Below are 18,568 nucleotides of genomic sequence, written 5' to 3'. Positions count from 1 at the left end.
AATCATTCTTACTGGTGCAACTGACGGAAGTCTCTGGCATACTGTTCATAGTTGAAACGTACCACATGCCATTGGCTTTGGTAATACCTGCAGGCCTGGGAAAAAGGAAAATTGACATTACAATTTTATTATACACAAGAGAGCAGAATAACATATACAATATACCCTTGAAAACAGTAATGCTCCTTGTGACCTGTATAATATAAATATATATCACATGAAGATGGTACATGTCAGGAGTTGAAAAACTTGTTTAAAGGGGACGGAAAGTTACCTTTTACCCTGGGCTCGTGCTCCTGTTAAAAGAAAACTGCACCAGTCTGGGGCAGCTGTGAGACAGTGATCCTCCTCCGTCAGCCTTTGTTCTTCATGCACAAGCAGTGCAAAGCCAGCAGAAGTAGGGGAATTGCTCCCCAGCATCTACCCCACGTTGGTGCCGTTTACTCCTAACAGGAGCACCAGCCCAGGGTTTCTGGTAAGATATTAAAATCACTCCACACCCCCCAGTGATTGTAACTTTCTTTCCCCTTTAAGCACCCTTAGCATGTGGCCTTGAGCAGTTATTAATATTGTTCTTAATAGTGAAAACACAAGAAATCACACTCAAAATCAGAGTCAGCAGTAAACTGTGACTAAAGTTTATCAGAGCACAGGTCACATGGTTTTGGCATCCTGTAAAATATAGACCATGACGAGCCCCATGTGAAAGTAGATCATGCTCAGTCTAGGACTACTGATCTAAAATGCTGCCTCATCATAATTATCATGGGAGAACTGAGTTGTTTGTTTTTTAAATTCATACTATAACACAAGCATATTTGCAATATACATATATGATACATATATGTAGTGCTGGGCCAAGCCAGCCGGGCGCCCTAGGCAACCTGGTCGGCTTGGCCCGTCTACCCACCTCCCCCTGTGTGTGTGTGTGCACACATGCGCAAATGAGTGCACAGTGCACGCACACAGGTCGCCGGGGAGATTGCAGTAACTGGGGAAAGTGCCGGGAACTAGGGGGAGGAGAAAGTAGAGGTACCTGCTTGGCGCCCCTCTACCATTGCGCCCTAGGCAGGTGTATTTTCTGCCTACCCCTAGTTCTGGCCCTGCATATATGAAAGTGTACCTTCAGAACAAGCCCCAATACTGGATATACCACATGTTATATACATATAATGGGTAAAATAACTTTTCCCATGTGACTTATTTTAAAATAAAAATTAAGATTTTAACATAGATTTATATATCCTCCCACTAGAAGCTGGAAGATAAATTCAGAAAAAATATAATACTAGTGGTTGTGTTATAAGATAGCAAAAAGACTGGTTCTGGGGTCAGTTAAAATCACTCTTCTACCACAAATTACCCCCTACTAAATACAACCTATTTAACATAAAAGCAAAGGGCAGATTTAACAAAGTTTGATTCAGTCTTGGATGGAACTGATCAAACTGAACATTTGATTCAATAGAATAGCAATATCAACATTAATAATTATTTGAGAGGTCAGGATTTGTTAGATCAGCCAATGGAAAGACGTGTTTTCCTGGAATATCTATCTGACTTAAATTGATTCAGAACTCTAGTCTTCTGATTATGATGATCATATCTTTCTTATTACATTTTTCATACTATTTTAACCTGCTATAAACACACTTTAAGCTCTGCTTCCACTGGTAACAATTATTTCTGGCAGATATAATCCTGTATGTGCTGTCAATAAAAGAATAACCTCTGCCTCTGCAGAGCTTAACTGATGGCTCTACCACCATATATTTTTTTGTTATACTGCTGTCAGTGGTTTTAGAAGTGTGACTTTACAAAAAATCCCCTAAACAGCCTTACTTCTACTGAAGTGACTGTAGCACACACTTCACTGCTAATTAAGAAGGAGCCTATAGTTTCCCAGTAGTACCAGTGAAGTATAGGGATAACAGTAATCTTTAATATCCTTTTATAGAAATGAAATGTATCCTCTTCAAACATCCCAACAGCAAGACCTGCCCAGAAATCTGAGTTCCCATTCACCACAGCAGATAACTGTAGACAAATGTGTAATCTTGATAATAATGAAAGGCAAATTTAGTTTGGAATAAACAATAGCTATCAACAGCTATCACCAAGTTAAAATCCTAAAACTACAGTCTAATTGCTGATTGGATGCTATGGGTAAAAGAACTTTGCAGTTTAGCCCCTCTGTTTGTCACCCCAGTGTATTTTTTAAGTACAATGTATGTTGGCCTTTTCAAATGTTCCCAAAGATGTTTAACAGAATTGAGGAATGGTGAATTTGGATGGAAGGTCATCCACTCTGCACCCCTTGCCCTTCATAGTCCAGAACAGCTGTTTGTATTTGTAGGATTACTGTCCTGAAGGAAAGTGAATTTTCTTTTTTAAAAGGGATCACATGGCTCTGCAAAATACAAGATCTCTTTTATGGGTAAATGTGATTGATCCTGTACATGACACTAACTTGATAGCAGATGTTCTTTTAGACACATTACATGTCAGGATTGTTTGGCCCCTGCTAGATGTTCTTCTGTAGAAATTATTTAGAAACCTACTTTACCATAAAGGATGCAGTTTACCAGTCGGTGATGGCCATGCAAATGCATGCCACAGAAAGTCAACATGTTGCTTGCTTTGAGTGTGCATGTTCCTCGTTGGTGATCACTTCAAGAGAACCAGAAGTCAAGCAGTCAGGCCCACAGTCCTCCAGATCTTGCTGGATTCTGACACACTGCCTATTTTACTCAACTTAGAGTAGCTTAACCTTCTATCTAATCTGAATCCTATGGAAGTTCTTCTCTAACAAGAGCCTATGCCTTGATAAATTGGACCTATAAACTGGAAACATACATAGTAATTTAGATAAAAAATAAAACACTGGAAGCCTCTCAAAATTGCCTCAAAGGGGAAAACGTTTCTTGACCAGTCATAATGCAACATTAGCAAATTTCTAGTGCATTACTTCTCTGCTGCTCATTCCATCCTAACCTACAGTAGTTAAAGAACTAGTGCACCCTCATAAATATATAACTTTACATATTAAAATCATTTGTATTTGTTTTCCAAACCTAATCACTAACTGTAGAGCAGTGCCTTGAATGATTTCTGTGAAAGCAAATGCACTAAAAATATATTTATATTTTAATACAATCACTTGTCAACATACTGAAATGCTGCCCTGATATTTTTTAGCATATATGTCCCTTTTGACACTTGATAAATATTTATAAAAGTGTAATCACATTTGTGCCCTGATGTAGTTCTATTTTGCCTTCATTTTCACGTATCATTTCTACACCAATTGGGAGAAAAAACACATTTTCTGGAGGTAGCAATTTTGACTAAAATGCATGGTTACTGTAACAACAGAATATAATTCATGGACCCAGAGGCAAGCAAAAGATTAAGTAGTTCCTTATGTGCCTTGGATACGTGGTTTGTTTTAATCACATTTTATATTAGTGAAACTGAGAGCACATTAGGCAAATTGGTTTCATCTATGATAACTGCACTCATACTTATCTATTCTGCCCATTAACATTAGGAATATGCTTGAATTTTCCACATTTTGGCACAAACTGCGGTTACTTTTTAAAAATGAAAATATGTTTTTCAAGCATTTAGAACATGGCAAAATGTTGTTCTCATTTAGCATACATAAATGATTCTTATTTGGTGGCCAAAGAAAATCTTTTGTTTGCAGATAGACAGCACTAGCTCACCCCATTTGGAAAATTGGTACTGTTTTTTTTTTATATCTCTTTATTTTTCAATTTGTATTTTTACCCATTGATTAAAAACAATGGTGGTGACATGGGTTACAGAGCATCTTGATAGAAAGAAAATGGGTAGTGTCTATGGTGACGGCTGATGGGAAAATTGGTACTGTTTTAAAAAAGGGTAACAAGCAAAGCAATGTTTGCTCAGCTCACCATCCATCTTGAAGCATTCTCAACAGAATGACTTCCTTTGTTTTGTTTTGTTGCACAAGCTATCTTTGGAGGAACTGTTATGCATTATGCTTTAGTAGTAAAGTGGTTTATGTTGGTGCTTTATAGTTTGTATATAAATGACAATGGATTGTTAAAGGAGAAAGAAAGGTAAAAACTAAGTAAGCTTTATCAGAAAGGTCTATGTAAATACAGCCATAAGCACTTACAGAAATGCTGCACTGACTTCTCTGTCAAAAGATTTGTTATGTCTGTAAACCATCTGCAAGAGACATGAAGCTCTCTGCTTTCTCCTCTCTCCTGCGCCCCCCTCCCTCAAGAATGCTAAGAACTCACCCCCCCCCCTTAGGAATGTGGATCTCAGCCAATCAGCAGGAAGCTGAATCAGTTTGTCACATGCTCTGTTTGTAAGACAAAGTACACTTGGTCTGGGTCTCGGTGTAGGAGTGAGGCATTATGGGAACTTTCCTTCTCCTTTAATACTACAATCTCAAGACTCAAAATAAAGATGGGATGCCATCAAAGGGTAAATCTACAACTGCACATGCAAGTACAAAACATTACAGTGGGAACAAAATTGAGTTGCTTGCAGCTATTCATGTTTCAAGCAATATGCCCATTTAAGATGCTGTTATAAGTTGAGTGCAATGGACAGTAGGAAAACCTGGCAGGAATTCCCCCAGAGGGTTGATTTCACAAATGAAACTGATTTATGGCAGTGCTGTAACTGACTCTGTGTACAAGGGCACCATGGAAGGGATGCTATCACAACTCTGGAACTGTTTGATGCAGCCATTGTGTGATACAGTCATTTCACTTTCCAGTCAAACAGTTGAAACAGTGTGAAATATTTGTATGTGTTTTTATATATGTCTCATAACTTAATGGACGGAAGGCTCTTTTTGATGATCTTTACTAGGTTTTGATGCTTGGACACAAGAGCTATTGCTTTGCTATTGCATTCTGAAACAAGAATGAGAAGTAAAAAGTAACATGCAGACTGCAATTTATGTAGATTAATTTAAGTAGTGTGAGCTTGTTTTAAGCAACTGAGGGCTGTCCTATTCTTAAACCCTGCATAGAAACCAAAAAGAGTAAATTTGTCAAGAACATTTTAAATATTTACCTCTTTGACCAATAAATGTGTTGCCTTGAGTTCTGCATCTCCAGGCACAGAGGAATAAACTGTTTGTAGCTCTCTTGGGATGGTTTCTATCTAGCATTCAATGAAAGAGAAAAAGAAAAAAATAGTTATCATAATGTCTAATCATCAGAGGAACAGCAGGCAGAAGTGTGCAGTAGCAGTAATACTTAAGGCCATAGAAATGTAGATTTTACACAGTTTAATACCAATAGCTGTAGCTTAGTTATTTAGTCAGTTTTCACTTCTGCCAGTCATTCATACAGGTGTTTGCAGAATAACCCATCTGTCAGGAAAATTTCAAAAAAATATTTTCCAAACCCTTTTAGTGAACTCTTATACTGATAACTCTGTCAAAACAAATTGGTGTTCTTTTTCGTGTACTTTTAGCTTGTCTTATTTTATTTTTAGTAAATAGAATGCGTACATCTTTGCAATGGTTTTATAAGGTGTGTGCCATATACTGTATTTGTTCATTCCAGCCATTAGCAGCATTTACAAGACTAAGGGGCACATTTATCAAAGTACGTTTGTTTTCGATTACAAGTTTTCATACTGTGTTTGGATACGAAAATGTTTTGACTTTCGGATTTTTTCGATTTTTTCGTAAGCATTTTCGATCATCAGAAATTATTGTATCTAATCCGAATTTTACCCATTTCGGGATTCGAACTCGAACTTTGATGAATCTGCCCCTAAGGATTGCAGTAATTACTATTTAAACTTTATAAACTGTTCTTTATAGGAAGAACAGTTTTAATGCTGTTATAGAGCTATACATTAGCACTAGTTTTGTGATCCACTCTGAGGAATCCTCTGTAAGGAGCCAGAGAAAATGAGACAAACAATCATAGAGATGAGTTCTAGTCAGCAAATGTTATAAACTATATGCTCTACTCTGTCCTATGAGCTAGAGGGCTCCTAGCTAGGCATTCTTGTTGCTAATAATGATAGTTGCCATATATAATTTTTTTAGATTAGAATAACTTTTAAACAATAAGCTTTTTTTCAGGATTTAGTGGGGCCCCTCACTTTAATACATACATTATTTTCCATACCGCTAATAACCCTTTGAAAAGAAAGAGGTTAAGCTTCAGAATATGTTTTTTTTTCTAGGAAATGAAGGATGTGGTTAAAGAAGTAAAAAAAGTCAAAACATTCTTGTTATCATGCTGCAGAGTACCAATGTGTTTTCTTACTGCTCCATCCTCTCATCAAAAGGCCAACCACTCATCCCTTTTGTGAAGCTGAGCCCCCACCTAATCTATTTATAAAATAGTACCCAATAAATGGAGCCTAACATAACAAACTTAAAATAAACAGTGTGTCGCATTTATTTCCAGGCGGAAATGTTAAGTGCCGAATGAAGTTTTTTTGGCAAAATACCAACCTGCTGTTGATGGCCCCACTGAAATGTGCCCCTGTTAAAAGTTCTATTCCCATCCTTTCTGGGTTGTGCTAAGAGCTTCAGTGAATTAGGGAACTGAAAATGCCATTAGTTCATTTTATTCTCTTGTAGGAGACTGAATCATGGTACGCAGGGTGCTTTACTGTGGGATTCCCCAAAGTTTTTCTATGCTGAATGTCATCTTTTTCTACAAAATTCATATATTATTAAGAGAACTGTAAGTTTCAATAAAGAGAACAGTATGATAAATGTACTTTTCCAAATGAAGCTTCTGATTCTTTGCTGCTTGAGGCTCTATTTGTCTGTATCTAGATATTTCTCTGTGTCTAGATAGAGAGATATATAGATAGAGATTGAATGCAATTGTTTTACAGAAAAAGACACTTCTAATGGTGGCCATTCCAAAGTCCAATTCGCAATGATTGAGTTTAAGAGAATTTTAAAACTCTAGGCTATAACCCATGGCCTCTATGAAGACACAAACATTGTGGCACGTGCTTTGCTTGGGAACAGTACATTCAGGATGTGGTTAATGGAGCAGAGCCTGGAAAATCATCAGAAAAAGTGTACAAATTAATGAACTACTGCTTCCAATAAGGAACAGAGGGTAACAAGGGGGTAAAAAGAGGGAACAGATGTTGAAAATAAGGCAAATAACCCTTTGGATAGCATCAGCTGCATGGAGAGTCTTAGCACCAGTCCCAAGTTATTGTAGCTAGGGTAGTGGCCAATCATTTGCCTAGCTGCCCACAGGAAATAAGCCACTACACAGGGATGCACATTCTTGTACTGGAAATCCCCAAAATGTACAAAGCTAGGTGTGAACTTCTGCTTACCTTTCAGTCAGCTGACATATGTTCAGAACTTAGATATTTTTAGAACTTGGAATGACAAAAAGGAATAGTGACAACAGCAATCAGCCTTTTATTCTCAATCGCTGTCGTTTTAATTTTTGGCTTTGTGAGTCTTTGAATTTTAAACTGTTACCTGGCTGTTAGGGCCCCATTTACCCCAGCAACCTGGCAGAGTGGCAACCTTGTAAATACAGAATACAAGAAGGTCTAAATAAAAGGTAAACATCATTTAATTCTGTTACTTCCAGCAGATGCTGAGGATGCCAGCTGTCCCCTAGTATTGCTATGTTTTAGGCATGAAAGCAAAGCCACCTCAGCCAGTTGGTAACACCAGCACCCTAATGCAGTGTTTCACAGTGTAGCCTGAAGTCGATCACCCTTTCTGCCTCTTTTTAGTAGTCCATTAATTTTTATTAAATATAGAATATACCTTTATATAACCATTCTAATCTGTATCGTATTGTGCTAAAGTCTGAACATTCTGGCTCCACAGCCTTGGAAAGTGCCCATTTACATTGATTTTATATTTGGATGGAGCAATGCTTTATGCTTTAGAATGATTAAGTTATGGCCATTAAAGAAGAATTCATAATATTTCCCTCTACTCCTCTTGATAAAAATCAAACATGCTTTTAGATGTGCTTTTCCAAAAATATATTTTATACTTGCAGCTTGCATTTAAAGGGATTGTTCACCTAAATTTAACTTTTAGTATGAAGTAGACAGTGTTATTCTAAGACAATTTGCAGTTAATCTTCATATTTTTATTTTTGGTGTGCGTGAGTGTGTGTTTTTGGAATATTTAAATTTTTTTGCTTTACAACTCTCAAGTTTGAAATTTCAACTGTTATATGGTTGTTATGGCTTAATTACCCTAGTAAACAATCATCAGTTAGTATTCCAAACTTGAAAATTAAGTGACATCTAGGAAGTGCAACATGGAAATTGAAAGTAATTGACTTCTCTGCCTCTACTAGGCAGGGCAGGTAATATATGAATTACAGCTCAGGTTTTTAAATACATGTATAACAGGTATAGAAAATAAAAAATATATATTTTATGTTAAATTTGCAAAGGAGTATACACTTTTTGTGTGGGGGTGGTGACAGGTTTGCTTTAATCAGCCACTGCAGTAAGTGGATTTGTATAATAGTGATGGTTACCCTCTAAGTCTTGTATTCCATAGCTACTGTGATGATGTCTGTGATGAGAGTCTGTCTTGCAAATCATTCTATCCAAACGCTATATAATTTTGCACTGCTGTTCAACTACCATGGTCAACCACTTAAGACTCTGTTGCCCTTCGGAATTCTGAAGTCATGCAAAGTTTCCTCCTGCAGGCAACTTTTGCGCGACTTCGGAAAATGAAGCGATGAAAAATACTTTCCACCGGTGACTCCTATTATTGCCCTGGAAAGCCATTTCAGAGTGAATAGTCGCCTGTGATACCAGAGTTCTATCACTGAGAGATCTGATTTACAGAAAGACCCCTTTTCTGGAAAATCCCTGTTCTCAAGCAAATGTGCTTTAAATATGTTTATCCATCAAGCTATGACCAATGTATCATAACACTTTGCGCACTTTCAAAATGGCAGCACCTTTAGGTGAAAGAAGACTATCCAGTCATGCACATTTTTTGAAAGACTAGAAGCATCAATAAGGAAAGAAAGGTTTGTCAACTAAATAGGAAATGTGCTGCCAATGACAAGGCACAAGACAGCACTGTTTAGATGTGCTCACTTCAGAATACTATGGTGATACCCATCAGATACCATACAGTATTAGGTTTCTCATTAAACCCCATTGACATCTTTTTAAATATTTCCCAAAAATTCCTGTCTGCTAATTGAAGAAAATATTTTTAGATTAAAAAAGCTGTTATAGCTGCATTGCCATTAAGATCAGTAGAGAAGCAGGACAGCAAGAACAAGGAACTGCTGCTTCTATTAGCTTAAAAGGCACCTATTAACCCTATATTGTTTCCCCCACCAGAGGTGTGGGCTAATAGAAAAGGGAAACAATAGTTTTTTAAAAAAAATAATCTTCCCCTGACAGAGCTGGGCAGCTATGTTGGGGCACACACATGTGCAAAATGTGTGTGATGTAGGAGGTCAATTTCCAGTCACCACTCCTACGTCAGTTGTGTTGTGCTACCCGCTACCTCCCGGTGCGAGTAGCCCAACGCTGGTAGGGGAGTTTTTGTTTTTTAAAAAACGATTGATTCCCCCAAACTGGTGTGTGGGCTCTATTAGCCTGCACCTCTGGTGGTGGAAACAATAAAGGGGTGATAGGTGCCCTTTAAGCTCAATTCTAATGTACAGTGTGTGTGTGTGTGTGTGTGTGTGTCTGTGTGTGTGAGAGTGTGTTTCCTGTGAGGAGAGTCAGTAAAAGCTCAAGAAAATGAAACATATTTATCTTGCAGTTGAACTGAAAAGTAGGATGTGGGAAAAGAAGCCTGAGTGGTTTACCATGGTTTGACATGCAGCAAAAACTGTATGAGAAACAACCAGCAGAAAAGAGGAAACAGAAGGGCTGTTTCAAAGAGTATTTAAGAACAGATTCAGTTGTACCATACAATATATGCTTTTTCCAAAAACAACCTCTTTGGAAAAAGTAACTGAAAAGGTATAAACTTGTGTAATATATTTGGTGCAGTTTTATTTCTTTTTTTCCTTCTATGTCAAAGGAACCTGAGTTTTTATGTGCAGAAACTTTCTAAATACACTGTTAATTCAGGTCTCTACAAAACACTTCTGAATAGTGGACACCAAAAGGGAAGGACTTTTTTAAGCTGGGTGAGTTTTTGAGAAGATTGGGGCATGGAATAAACTGTTCCTTTTTCAAACCAAAACTGTTAAGCAGTATATTATTAAATACTAGTACTGCCAAAGTCTCTTACAATTGAAACATCCCTCTTGTTCTCTCGCAGTTATTAAATTAAAGAAATTAAAGAATTTCATCTTTATATCCCTACATTAATATAATCTGTTGGCACCAGGACCTCCAGGATGATTTGCAGGTTACAGTGTGCCATTTAAGAGCAAAAAAGTTCCACTTAATGCTCATCCATGAAGTACTAGAATCGCAGATGCAGAATCATAGATGACACCTTATATCTCCAGTGCATTTTTTATACACTGACTTTTATACACTGACCAGACACAGGCTGGAGCCCTGTAACCAATTTTCAAACTGAAACTAGCAGTGATTATACCATGCAGATATTGGTGTTTTAGGTTTATGCTATAAACATGTTTCTATTAGTTATTATCAAAGAATAAATATTTAGAACAAGATACAAGTACAGAATAACTGCAATTGTAGGATGATTTTAGACATCAAGACCAAAGGCCATTCTATTTACTTGGGCCTTAGAATGTTTATACAGAACAAGGAATGCATCTCCTGTCACAAGTACCCCTAGTGCAAAGTTATGAATGTCACAAACAGTCTCAGAAACACCAACTGCACAAATACCATTTAGGACACTGTGCTGATGTAAAAGATTTCTTTTACCAGAGAGATACCTTTTTGGGTTATTGTGTGAGACACTTTAGCCTTTCCTAAAGATGGACAGAGAGACACAGTTATGCTGAAACAAGGCTAATGATTGGCTGTCATGGGATTAGCCCCATATATGAAGAAATGGTTAAAAGGCAACATTTTTGTACTTGAATTTGTTCCCCTCATGTCCTCACGAGCTTTCAGGACATATGAGCTATTATTCAATACTCTGTATTAATGTATACCTCAATAAAAACTGTCTGGTTAATATCCTTTGTGAATCTAAATGATTCAAGTCAGGCCCAGGGGGAACTTTGGGGCCAGGCTCGATTTGAGTAAGTATTTATTTAAATCCAAGAGTGACTTACTCACTGTGGGCAAGAATCATATATCCCTAGTGGAGGATCATAGGAGTATAATCCTGACATTTCGGGAAAGAGAGAAAGACAAATTCTCGAAATACAGGTATAGGACCCATTATCCAGAATGCTCGGGACCAAGGGTATTCCGGATAAGGGGTCTTTCCGTAATTTGGATCTCAATACCTTAAGTATAATAAAAAATCAATAAAACATTAATTAAACCCAATAGGGTTGTTTTGCATCCAATAAGGATTAATTATATCTTAGTTGGGATCAGTTACAAGGTTCTGTTTTATTTCTACATAGAAAAAGGAAATCAGTTTTAAAATTCTGAATTATTTGATTAAAATGGAGTCTATGGGAGACCGGCATTCTGTAATTCGGAGCTTTCTGGATAACGGGTTTCCGGATAAGGGGTCCGATACCTGTACAACATTTAGAATTACAACATTCCATACAATATCACAATATCTTAAGTAAAGGATTTAGTCTGACTCTATCCCGTATCCAAATAAAGACCTCAACACTGTTTTCAATAACTACATGTACAGTGAGTCTTTATTATAAAATAAGACCTTTTATTGATGGGTCTCCATTTAATCTACCATCTAACTAGCTTAATAAGAATTTGGAGAAGGATAGAACCAACATACTCCACAGCAGTTTAAACATATAGTGGGTTAAAAGGACAGATGTAATAAAATGCTCTTCACAAGAGAAGTTTATTTATGCAACTTATCAATCTGAACATGACAAATCATGCTTTGTAGCAGATAACTGGCTATCTAGACTGTTACGACTTGATCCATTTTACATTTCTCAGCAGCAGATTCAGTCACTTCTGAGCATGTTCCCTCAGTTCTGTTACAGAATTTCCAATGAATTCACGCATTCGTGAGATGTTTTATATAAAACTGATTGAGCAAATAATTTACAGTGTATGTTAGATTAGACTTTATGATTGTTAATTGAGGGCCATATCTAAGCCATCTTATATAAATCTTGTTTCTGTCAGTCTTGGAATTACGCAATCACAGAAAGCAGGTAGGTGCCATTTTGTTGACACTGTTATTAAAGCAAGTTTTGCATCATTCCAAAATCTTGTGTATGTGCCAGAACGGGGGAACCTGATTCCCATGCTCATATTACACAATTATAAATAGTGAGGAAGGAGACATAGGTCCAGGTCAGGCAATATATGACACCTGTGTTTTAAAGTACATTTACAACAGGTAATTTGGGTTTCATTTTTAATTAAGAACTTTTATTATACAGCTTTTTATGCGGGGGTGACAGGTCCTCTTTAAAATGTCCTTATAATGGCCCTCTATGGGAGGGTCTGGTTTGGAAGACTTGGAATTTGCTTGGTATTGCCAATGTTTTCCCAGTAAAAGGTCTGTTTGTAATTCTATCCCTTAGAAAAAGCTTGGACTATGCCATTAAAAATGGTCAGTCAAAGTTCCTAATTAACACAAACCAGTGACCAAGCTGTTTCCTATAGTACAACATTTTTCAGTGAGTGATTGGAACACTGATTATTACAATGTGCAAATTATATTTAGCCAACCATCGTTTAAAACAGAACCATATACTTACTGAAAAGTCATCCGTAGGAAACAAGATCAGATCCTTCAAAGGACTGTTGGCATATATATTTTCTAGTTCTGAAACAGCAGCCTCATAATCCAGAGGTTCCAGGAGTTTAGGTTTTTCATGCTATAAAAAAAATGAAAAATAAAATATATATATTTATATATATATATATGTATATAGATAAATATATTACTACTATGCATGGCAAATCATTATATTTGGTGTATAATGCATCACAGTTGTATGAGACAGTTTTACTACAAACCAAAAATAAATGAACAATGAACAAGAACAATGAAAAATGTACTAGTTATAAATAGTAAAAGATGAATAATTTGAAAGACCAATATTATGGCTTATTAACTTTAATTAAAAAATACCTATGAAAACCAAAGTTAAGCAATTAATAGGCAAACAAGATAGACAAACTGTATCTTTTCTTTTTAGCAAACCATTTCACATGTGCAAGAAGGAGCTTCTGTGGGCACAAGGATGCCATGTACTTACCAACTGCTCAAGGCAGGGTTTAAAGGAGAACTATACCCCCGGGCACAAAAAGCACCCTTAACTATCACTGCTTAGACCCCTCTCACCTCTCCTGATATCTTCTTACCGACTGAAGTTTCTTCGGGTCTCACACCCGACACCTAACCTGCTTGAGCATGCGCAGTTGAAACTGATTTCCGGCTACCTCCAACTGCGCATGCGCAAGCAGGTTCATATCGGCGGAGAGACCCGAAGAGTCTTCAGTCAGTAAGAAGATGTTGGCGAGGAACGCGGCTGCGCTTCTCTGAATTTTTAGCTAGCAGTTATCGATAGGGACAGAGTTTAAACTTAAAATCAATGCCCTGTAGTGCAAAGTCCAACACTCTACGCCTTTTGCCGAAGCCCTAACAAAGGGGCAACAGACGCAAGGCTGCAGAGGGGTAAGTGCAAGCGTGAGGTAGGTGCTTGCGCTTTGCCCCTAATAAATTTACCCTTTAATGTTTTATTGCTATGCTTTGCCTAAAATTGTCAGAGGAAAGCTAACAGACACATGATGTAAGTTCCTGACACCTAACATGAGTCATTTGGTTGCATGTGGGGAACTGGTTAGGTTGAGGGACTATGAGTCAGCAAGCAGAAAGCACAACTGCAAACGGAACTCAATGCTGCTAGAGGCAACATTAGTCAGTTAGACCAGGGGGAGGGGGGCAGTAATATTTCTATATTTGTGAGTTTACCTTTAATGGCAATATTCAATTTAGAGTAAATTTTTTGTATGGTGTGGACAATGACATTCTGAAAAACTCTAGAATTTCTTTTTATTATTTGCTCTCCTCCCTCTCTTAAAAATTTAAGTCTAGATTAAATCTAGATTTTTAGTGCTTTTATTGTTAATTGTATGTAGGGGTTTTATAAAATAGGCCCCACAGGATGTATACCCCTAGGACAGGCCCCGGGAGGGTAATGGTTAAGGTACAATGGGTATAGCCTGGTATATCAATAGTTAATGGGGAGTATCCCCGCAGTTCGGGTTATGGCCACAGGGTGGTGCATAGGCCTATATAAAGGGTTGCAGCCATGTGCTGATAGAGATAGAGTGTGGGGATTTCCTCTAGCCAGAGGTGCTCCATTAAGATAGTAGTTTCTGAGTTATAGGACACTCTAGGAGTGCCATGTAGGGAGTGAAGGTAAGAATGGGCTGCCATTGCCCCTCCAGGAGTGTAGAGGGGTTAAGATCCCACCAGTATTACATCAGCTGGAAGATTAGGGCACACAGTGTTTAGGCAAGGGGGAGAAAGTCCCCATTAGAGAGGAGATCCCTGATAAAGAGGGCCTGGGCGTGAGTACCGGGGGTGAGTCTTTGTGGAGGGTCTGCCTAGCGTGAGTACTGGGGAGAGCCCTATGAGAGGGTCTCTTGGCGAGAGTACCGGGGGGACCTCCTAGATAAGATCATCTTGGCGTGAGTACCGTGGGTACCCCTTTGGGAGAGGTTCTCTGTGCTGTGAGATAAATGATGGATGTGCTGTGATCTGCCTGTAACACACTCCTGGAGAGGTCTGCCCAATAAAGATACAACTGTTTCATCATATACTTCATTGTTCATCTGATTCATACCCAGGATCACCTAACTAAGCTGGTAAGGAATTACCCCCAACCCCTGAGGGGTTGAACTACAGCACTAAGTTCCTAGGGTGGGAGTTGTAGTCCCACATAATCATCCCTGGGTGGAGGCACGCCATTGCTGGGAAACACTTGTCCCCTAGTAAGCGGGGGCTCAGGGCTCCTGAAATCACCAACAAGTGATAATATCAGCAGGTAGTGCCACAAAATCATATAAAGTGGGCTACATGTATAAATTGATTGTTAAAGGACAAAAAAGGGTTAATCAATGGGGAGTAAAATACAAGCTTTTTTGCACATGGGCACTGCCTAGGGAAACCACAAGGGTTCTCTGGGACAAGAGGCAACATAGCACAATGGTGCATGTAAATGTACTATAATATATTAAAAACTAATTTGTCCTTGGCAACTTACAGGCCATGTGAATGAGAAAGCTCCTGTGATTTCAGAAGTAAGAATGGAAGCGATCAGGATGTTCCTCCCTGAATAGCCCCGCCCAGCAGTTCCCATAGGAGGAAAGACATACAGGGACAGACTCAGCAGTAACAGGAAGTTCACAGAAGTCAGTTTACATTACTTCTTATTTATATGTTTTGAACAAAATGAATCAAATAAATAACATGCTTTTATTAAAGAGGAGTAGACTGGGGGCCTTTTGTTGCATGTGTCTGTATCACTTTAACATAACATTAAAGGAACAGTAACACCAAAAAATGAAAGTGTTTTAAAGTAATTAAAATATAATGTACAGTTGCCCTGCACTGGTAAAACTGGTAAGTTTGCAACAGAAAGACTACTATAGTTTATATAAATGAGCTGCTATGTCAACACGGGGGCAGCCATTGAAGCTGGGAAAAGGAGAAAAGGCACAGGCACATAGCAGATAACAGATAAGCTTTGTAGAATATAATGGGGTTTTATCTGTTATCTGCTAAGTAACCTGTGCCTTTTCTCCTGTAAATGGCTGCCCCCGTGGCTACACAGAAGTTTTATTATATAAACTATAGTAGTCTTTCTGAGGCAAACACACCAGTTGTACCAGTACAGGGCAGCATTACATTATATAGTAATTACTTTTATACACTTTTATTTTTTGGTGTTACTGTCCCTTTAAAGGCTTTAATATTCCCAAGCTTTTAAATGTACATATTGTTCATAGGAAAAAATATTGTCAGCATGTTTTGATAAAAAGCAAGCCCTACAGATCTAATGTTTAGCATAATTTCCTAGACTGTCATGTCAGTCAGATGTTCTGCTAAACACAGGCATAACACAGCTGCTTTCAGCTTTTTCCCACGCAACAAAAAAAGGAGAAAAGTCATGTTCTCTGACATTCCTATCATTTAATTAACTAACACTTGAAGTGAGCTCTGCATGTATTTGATCACAGATCTGCTGAGTTACCCATGGCATAGCTATTTGGGTTGATATGAGAAATCAAGAAGACTGGTGATAAAATGAAATATTCAGTTAAGGTGGCCATACACGCACCGATATTATCGTACGAAACCTCGTTTCGTACGATAATCGGTGCGTGTATGGCATGTCGGCGAGTCGACCGATATCGCAGGAAGCTGCTGATATCGGACGACTCGCCGATCGGACCAGTTTGAAAATTTTGATCGGGTGCCATAGAAGGCGCCTGACCAAAATTCTCCCTTCAGAGCTGAATCGGCAGAAGGAGGTAGAAATCCTATTGTTTCTACCTCCTTACCTGCCGATTCAGCCCTGAATGGTGTGTGGCGGATCTTACGAGGTTTCGTGCGACCGATGGTCGTACGAAACATCGTCAGATCGCCACGTGTATGGCCACCTTTAGTTCCTTGCATAAATCAGTAATTAGCAGTAATTATTCCTAAAAAAAATAAAGTTTTGTTTACTAGGCTGACAGAGGGATGCTGGAAAGAGAATACTTTTGGAAAAGCAGGATATGTTCTGACTTGGTATTTAAAAAGGCAATAGTAAACCAGGGGTAAATTTATAACCTCTTCTGCCTTGATTTATTATGTAATATAATAAACATCCCTACCCAATGGAACAAATGTTATCAAAGTATTTACCCACCCATTATATATTAAACAATAGTATGTATAAATTATCTATATTTTAACTTACTGTATTTCCTAATGCTGAGGCTGCTGCCTAGACCTGGGCTTCTTTAATCCATATGGTAAATACACTCATACAAAGCATATTATAAATGTGAGGTTTGACCTAATATGTTATAGTCTGAAGCTTGGCCTGTTATACTGCATTTTGTAACTGCTGACTGGCTTGATATCCCATAATAGTTGGTTTTTCCAAATAGGTACCCTTACATGGCTTGCACATTATAAAACACACATTATCTGCTTATCTGGCGCATCCATTCCTGTACTGGTTAGCCTTGAAGGTGGGTTTTCTCTATTTTTGTAATACAATCCTTTGCACTTGCATGTACACCAAAGGTATAAATGAAATGAATTGAACAAGTTTGAATTGCCTTTGTGATTGCGTCCTTCTTGTTACCATATACATCTTTTTCCTGGCAGGAGGGCTCCCGCAGGTCCTAAAGACTGTCTAAAGAGTCAAAATGCATGGCCACAAGGTATGACCATTATCTACAACCTAGATAGAATGGACTGGGGTGGAAATCAAGAGACCAACATCTTTAACTTTAACATTCACTCATTTTAATGCCTAAACTTTTTGCTTGCTCCCTAGAATTTCTTTCTTGCACTAATTTTATTTTAACACCAATACAAACTCTTCTCACTTATTATTACTGTTATGGATCACTTGCAGTAAGGACTAGAGCACACAGCTCTATCATCAACTGGCTGAAATATAACAACGGTTGAATGGGAAACAGGAGACAACAATGGTTGGTCTTCTTTTCAGCCACAAAATACTTACTTTTTTGGGCTGAAATGCATAATTTCCAACAGTATTCCAACGTATTTTTGATTAAAATGTGCAGAATATGCCAAGAGGTATCAAGCCAAGTCATTATTAATTGTATTGGGTAACAGTGAGAGAATTAACGGCTTATCCAAGATCAAACTCTGGCCTCTGGTATATTCATTAGGCCATATAAGTTAAAGTAATGAATTATCGCTGAGTCACCTCTTTTATATAATTTCATCTCAATCTGTATGTTATTTATGTGTTGTAAAATATCTTAAAACCATTCCAATTGTTTTATAAACATTTAGAAGTATAATTCAATTGTATTAAGATGACGGGTTCCAATTGTATGTTTATGATGGGCTAGAACTGCTGTAGGGGCTAAGCTGTGAATGAACAGCCAAAAGCTGAGTAGTTGCTGATTTGCTGGATGTGTATGTCCAAAGAACAATCAAGGCCCTTGTGCATTATATGTCCATTACAGTTTGCCTCAATACCAAGTAGCAGCAATACTTCTAATAGAAAAACACTTCAAAACAGAAAAAGAGGAAGGCTGAATAAGGCTGATGAACGCTTGGAATGCGCGGAACGTACATATGGTGAGAGCACTTGGAGTGAAGTCTGGCCCTGCTTCTGTACACAGCTTTACAGAATAATCAATTCAAAATTGCATATCACGAGTTTTAATAATTTCCCTAATGGCAGTGTTGCTAAAACATTTGAAATAATGCCATGTGCTTTTACCAAATGTGTTAAGG

The 18,568-nt window shown here is 37.9% G+C and overlaps 1 protein-coding gene across 7 annotated transcripts in view; it reads right to left on the bottom strand.

The window, feature by feature from the left end:
- The window catches only part of dock10 (dedicator of cytokinesis 10), a 156,408-nt gene that overhangs the window by 83,603 nt on the left and 54,237 nt on the right, over positions 1-18,568 (bottom strand). For all 7 annotated transcript variants that reach the window (XM_031902394.1, XM_031902392.1, XM_031902390.1 and 4 more), the window contains exons 2-4: positions 12,822-12,941; positions 5,083-5,172; positions 13-95 (exon numbers count right to left, since the gene is read on the bottom strand). In XM_031902394.1, the coding sequence (XP_031758254.1) occupies positions 13-95; positions 5,083-5,172; positions 12,822-12,941 (293 nt within the window). The remainder of the gene's footprint in view (positions 1-12; positions 96-5,082; positions 5,173-12,821; positions 12,942-18,568) is intronic.

This window comes from Xenopus tropicalis, chromosome 5 (assembly GCF_000004195.4).
Source record: "Xenopus tropicalis strain Nigerian chromosome 5, UCB_Xtro_10.0, whole genome shotgun sequence".
In the NCBI taxonomy this organism is placed as follows: Eukaryota; Metazoa; Chordata; class Amphibia; order Anura; family Pipidae; genus Xenopus; species Xenopus tropicalis.
This window is presented reverse-complemented; position numbering and strand designations above follow the sequence as displayed.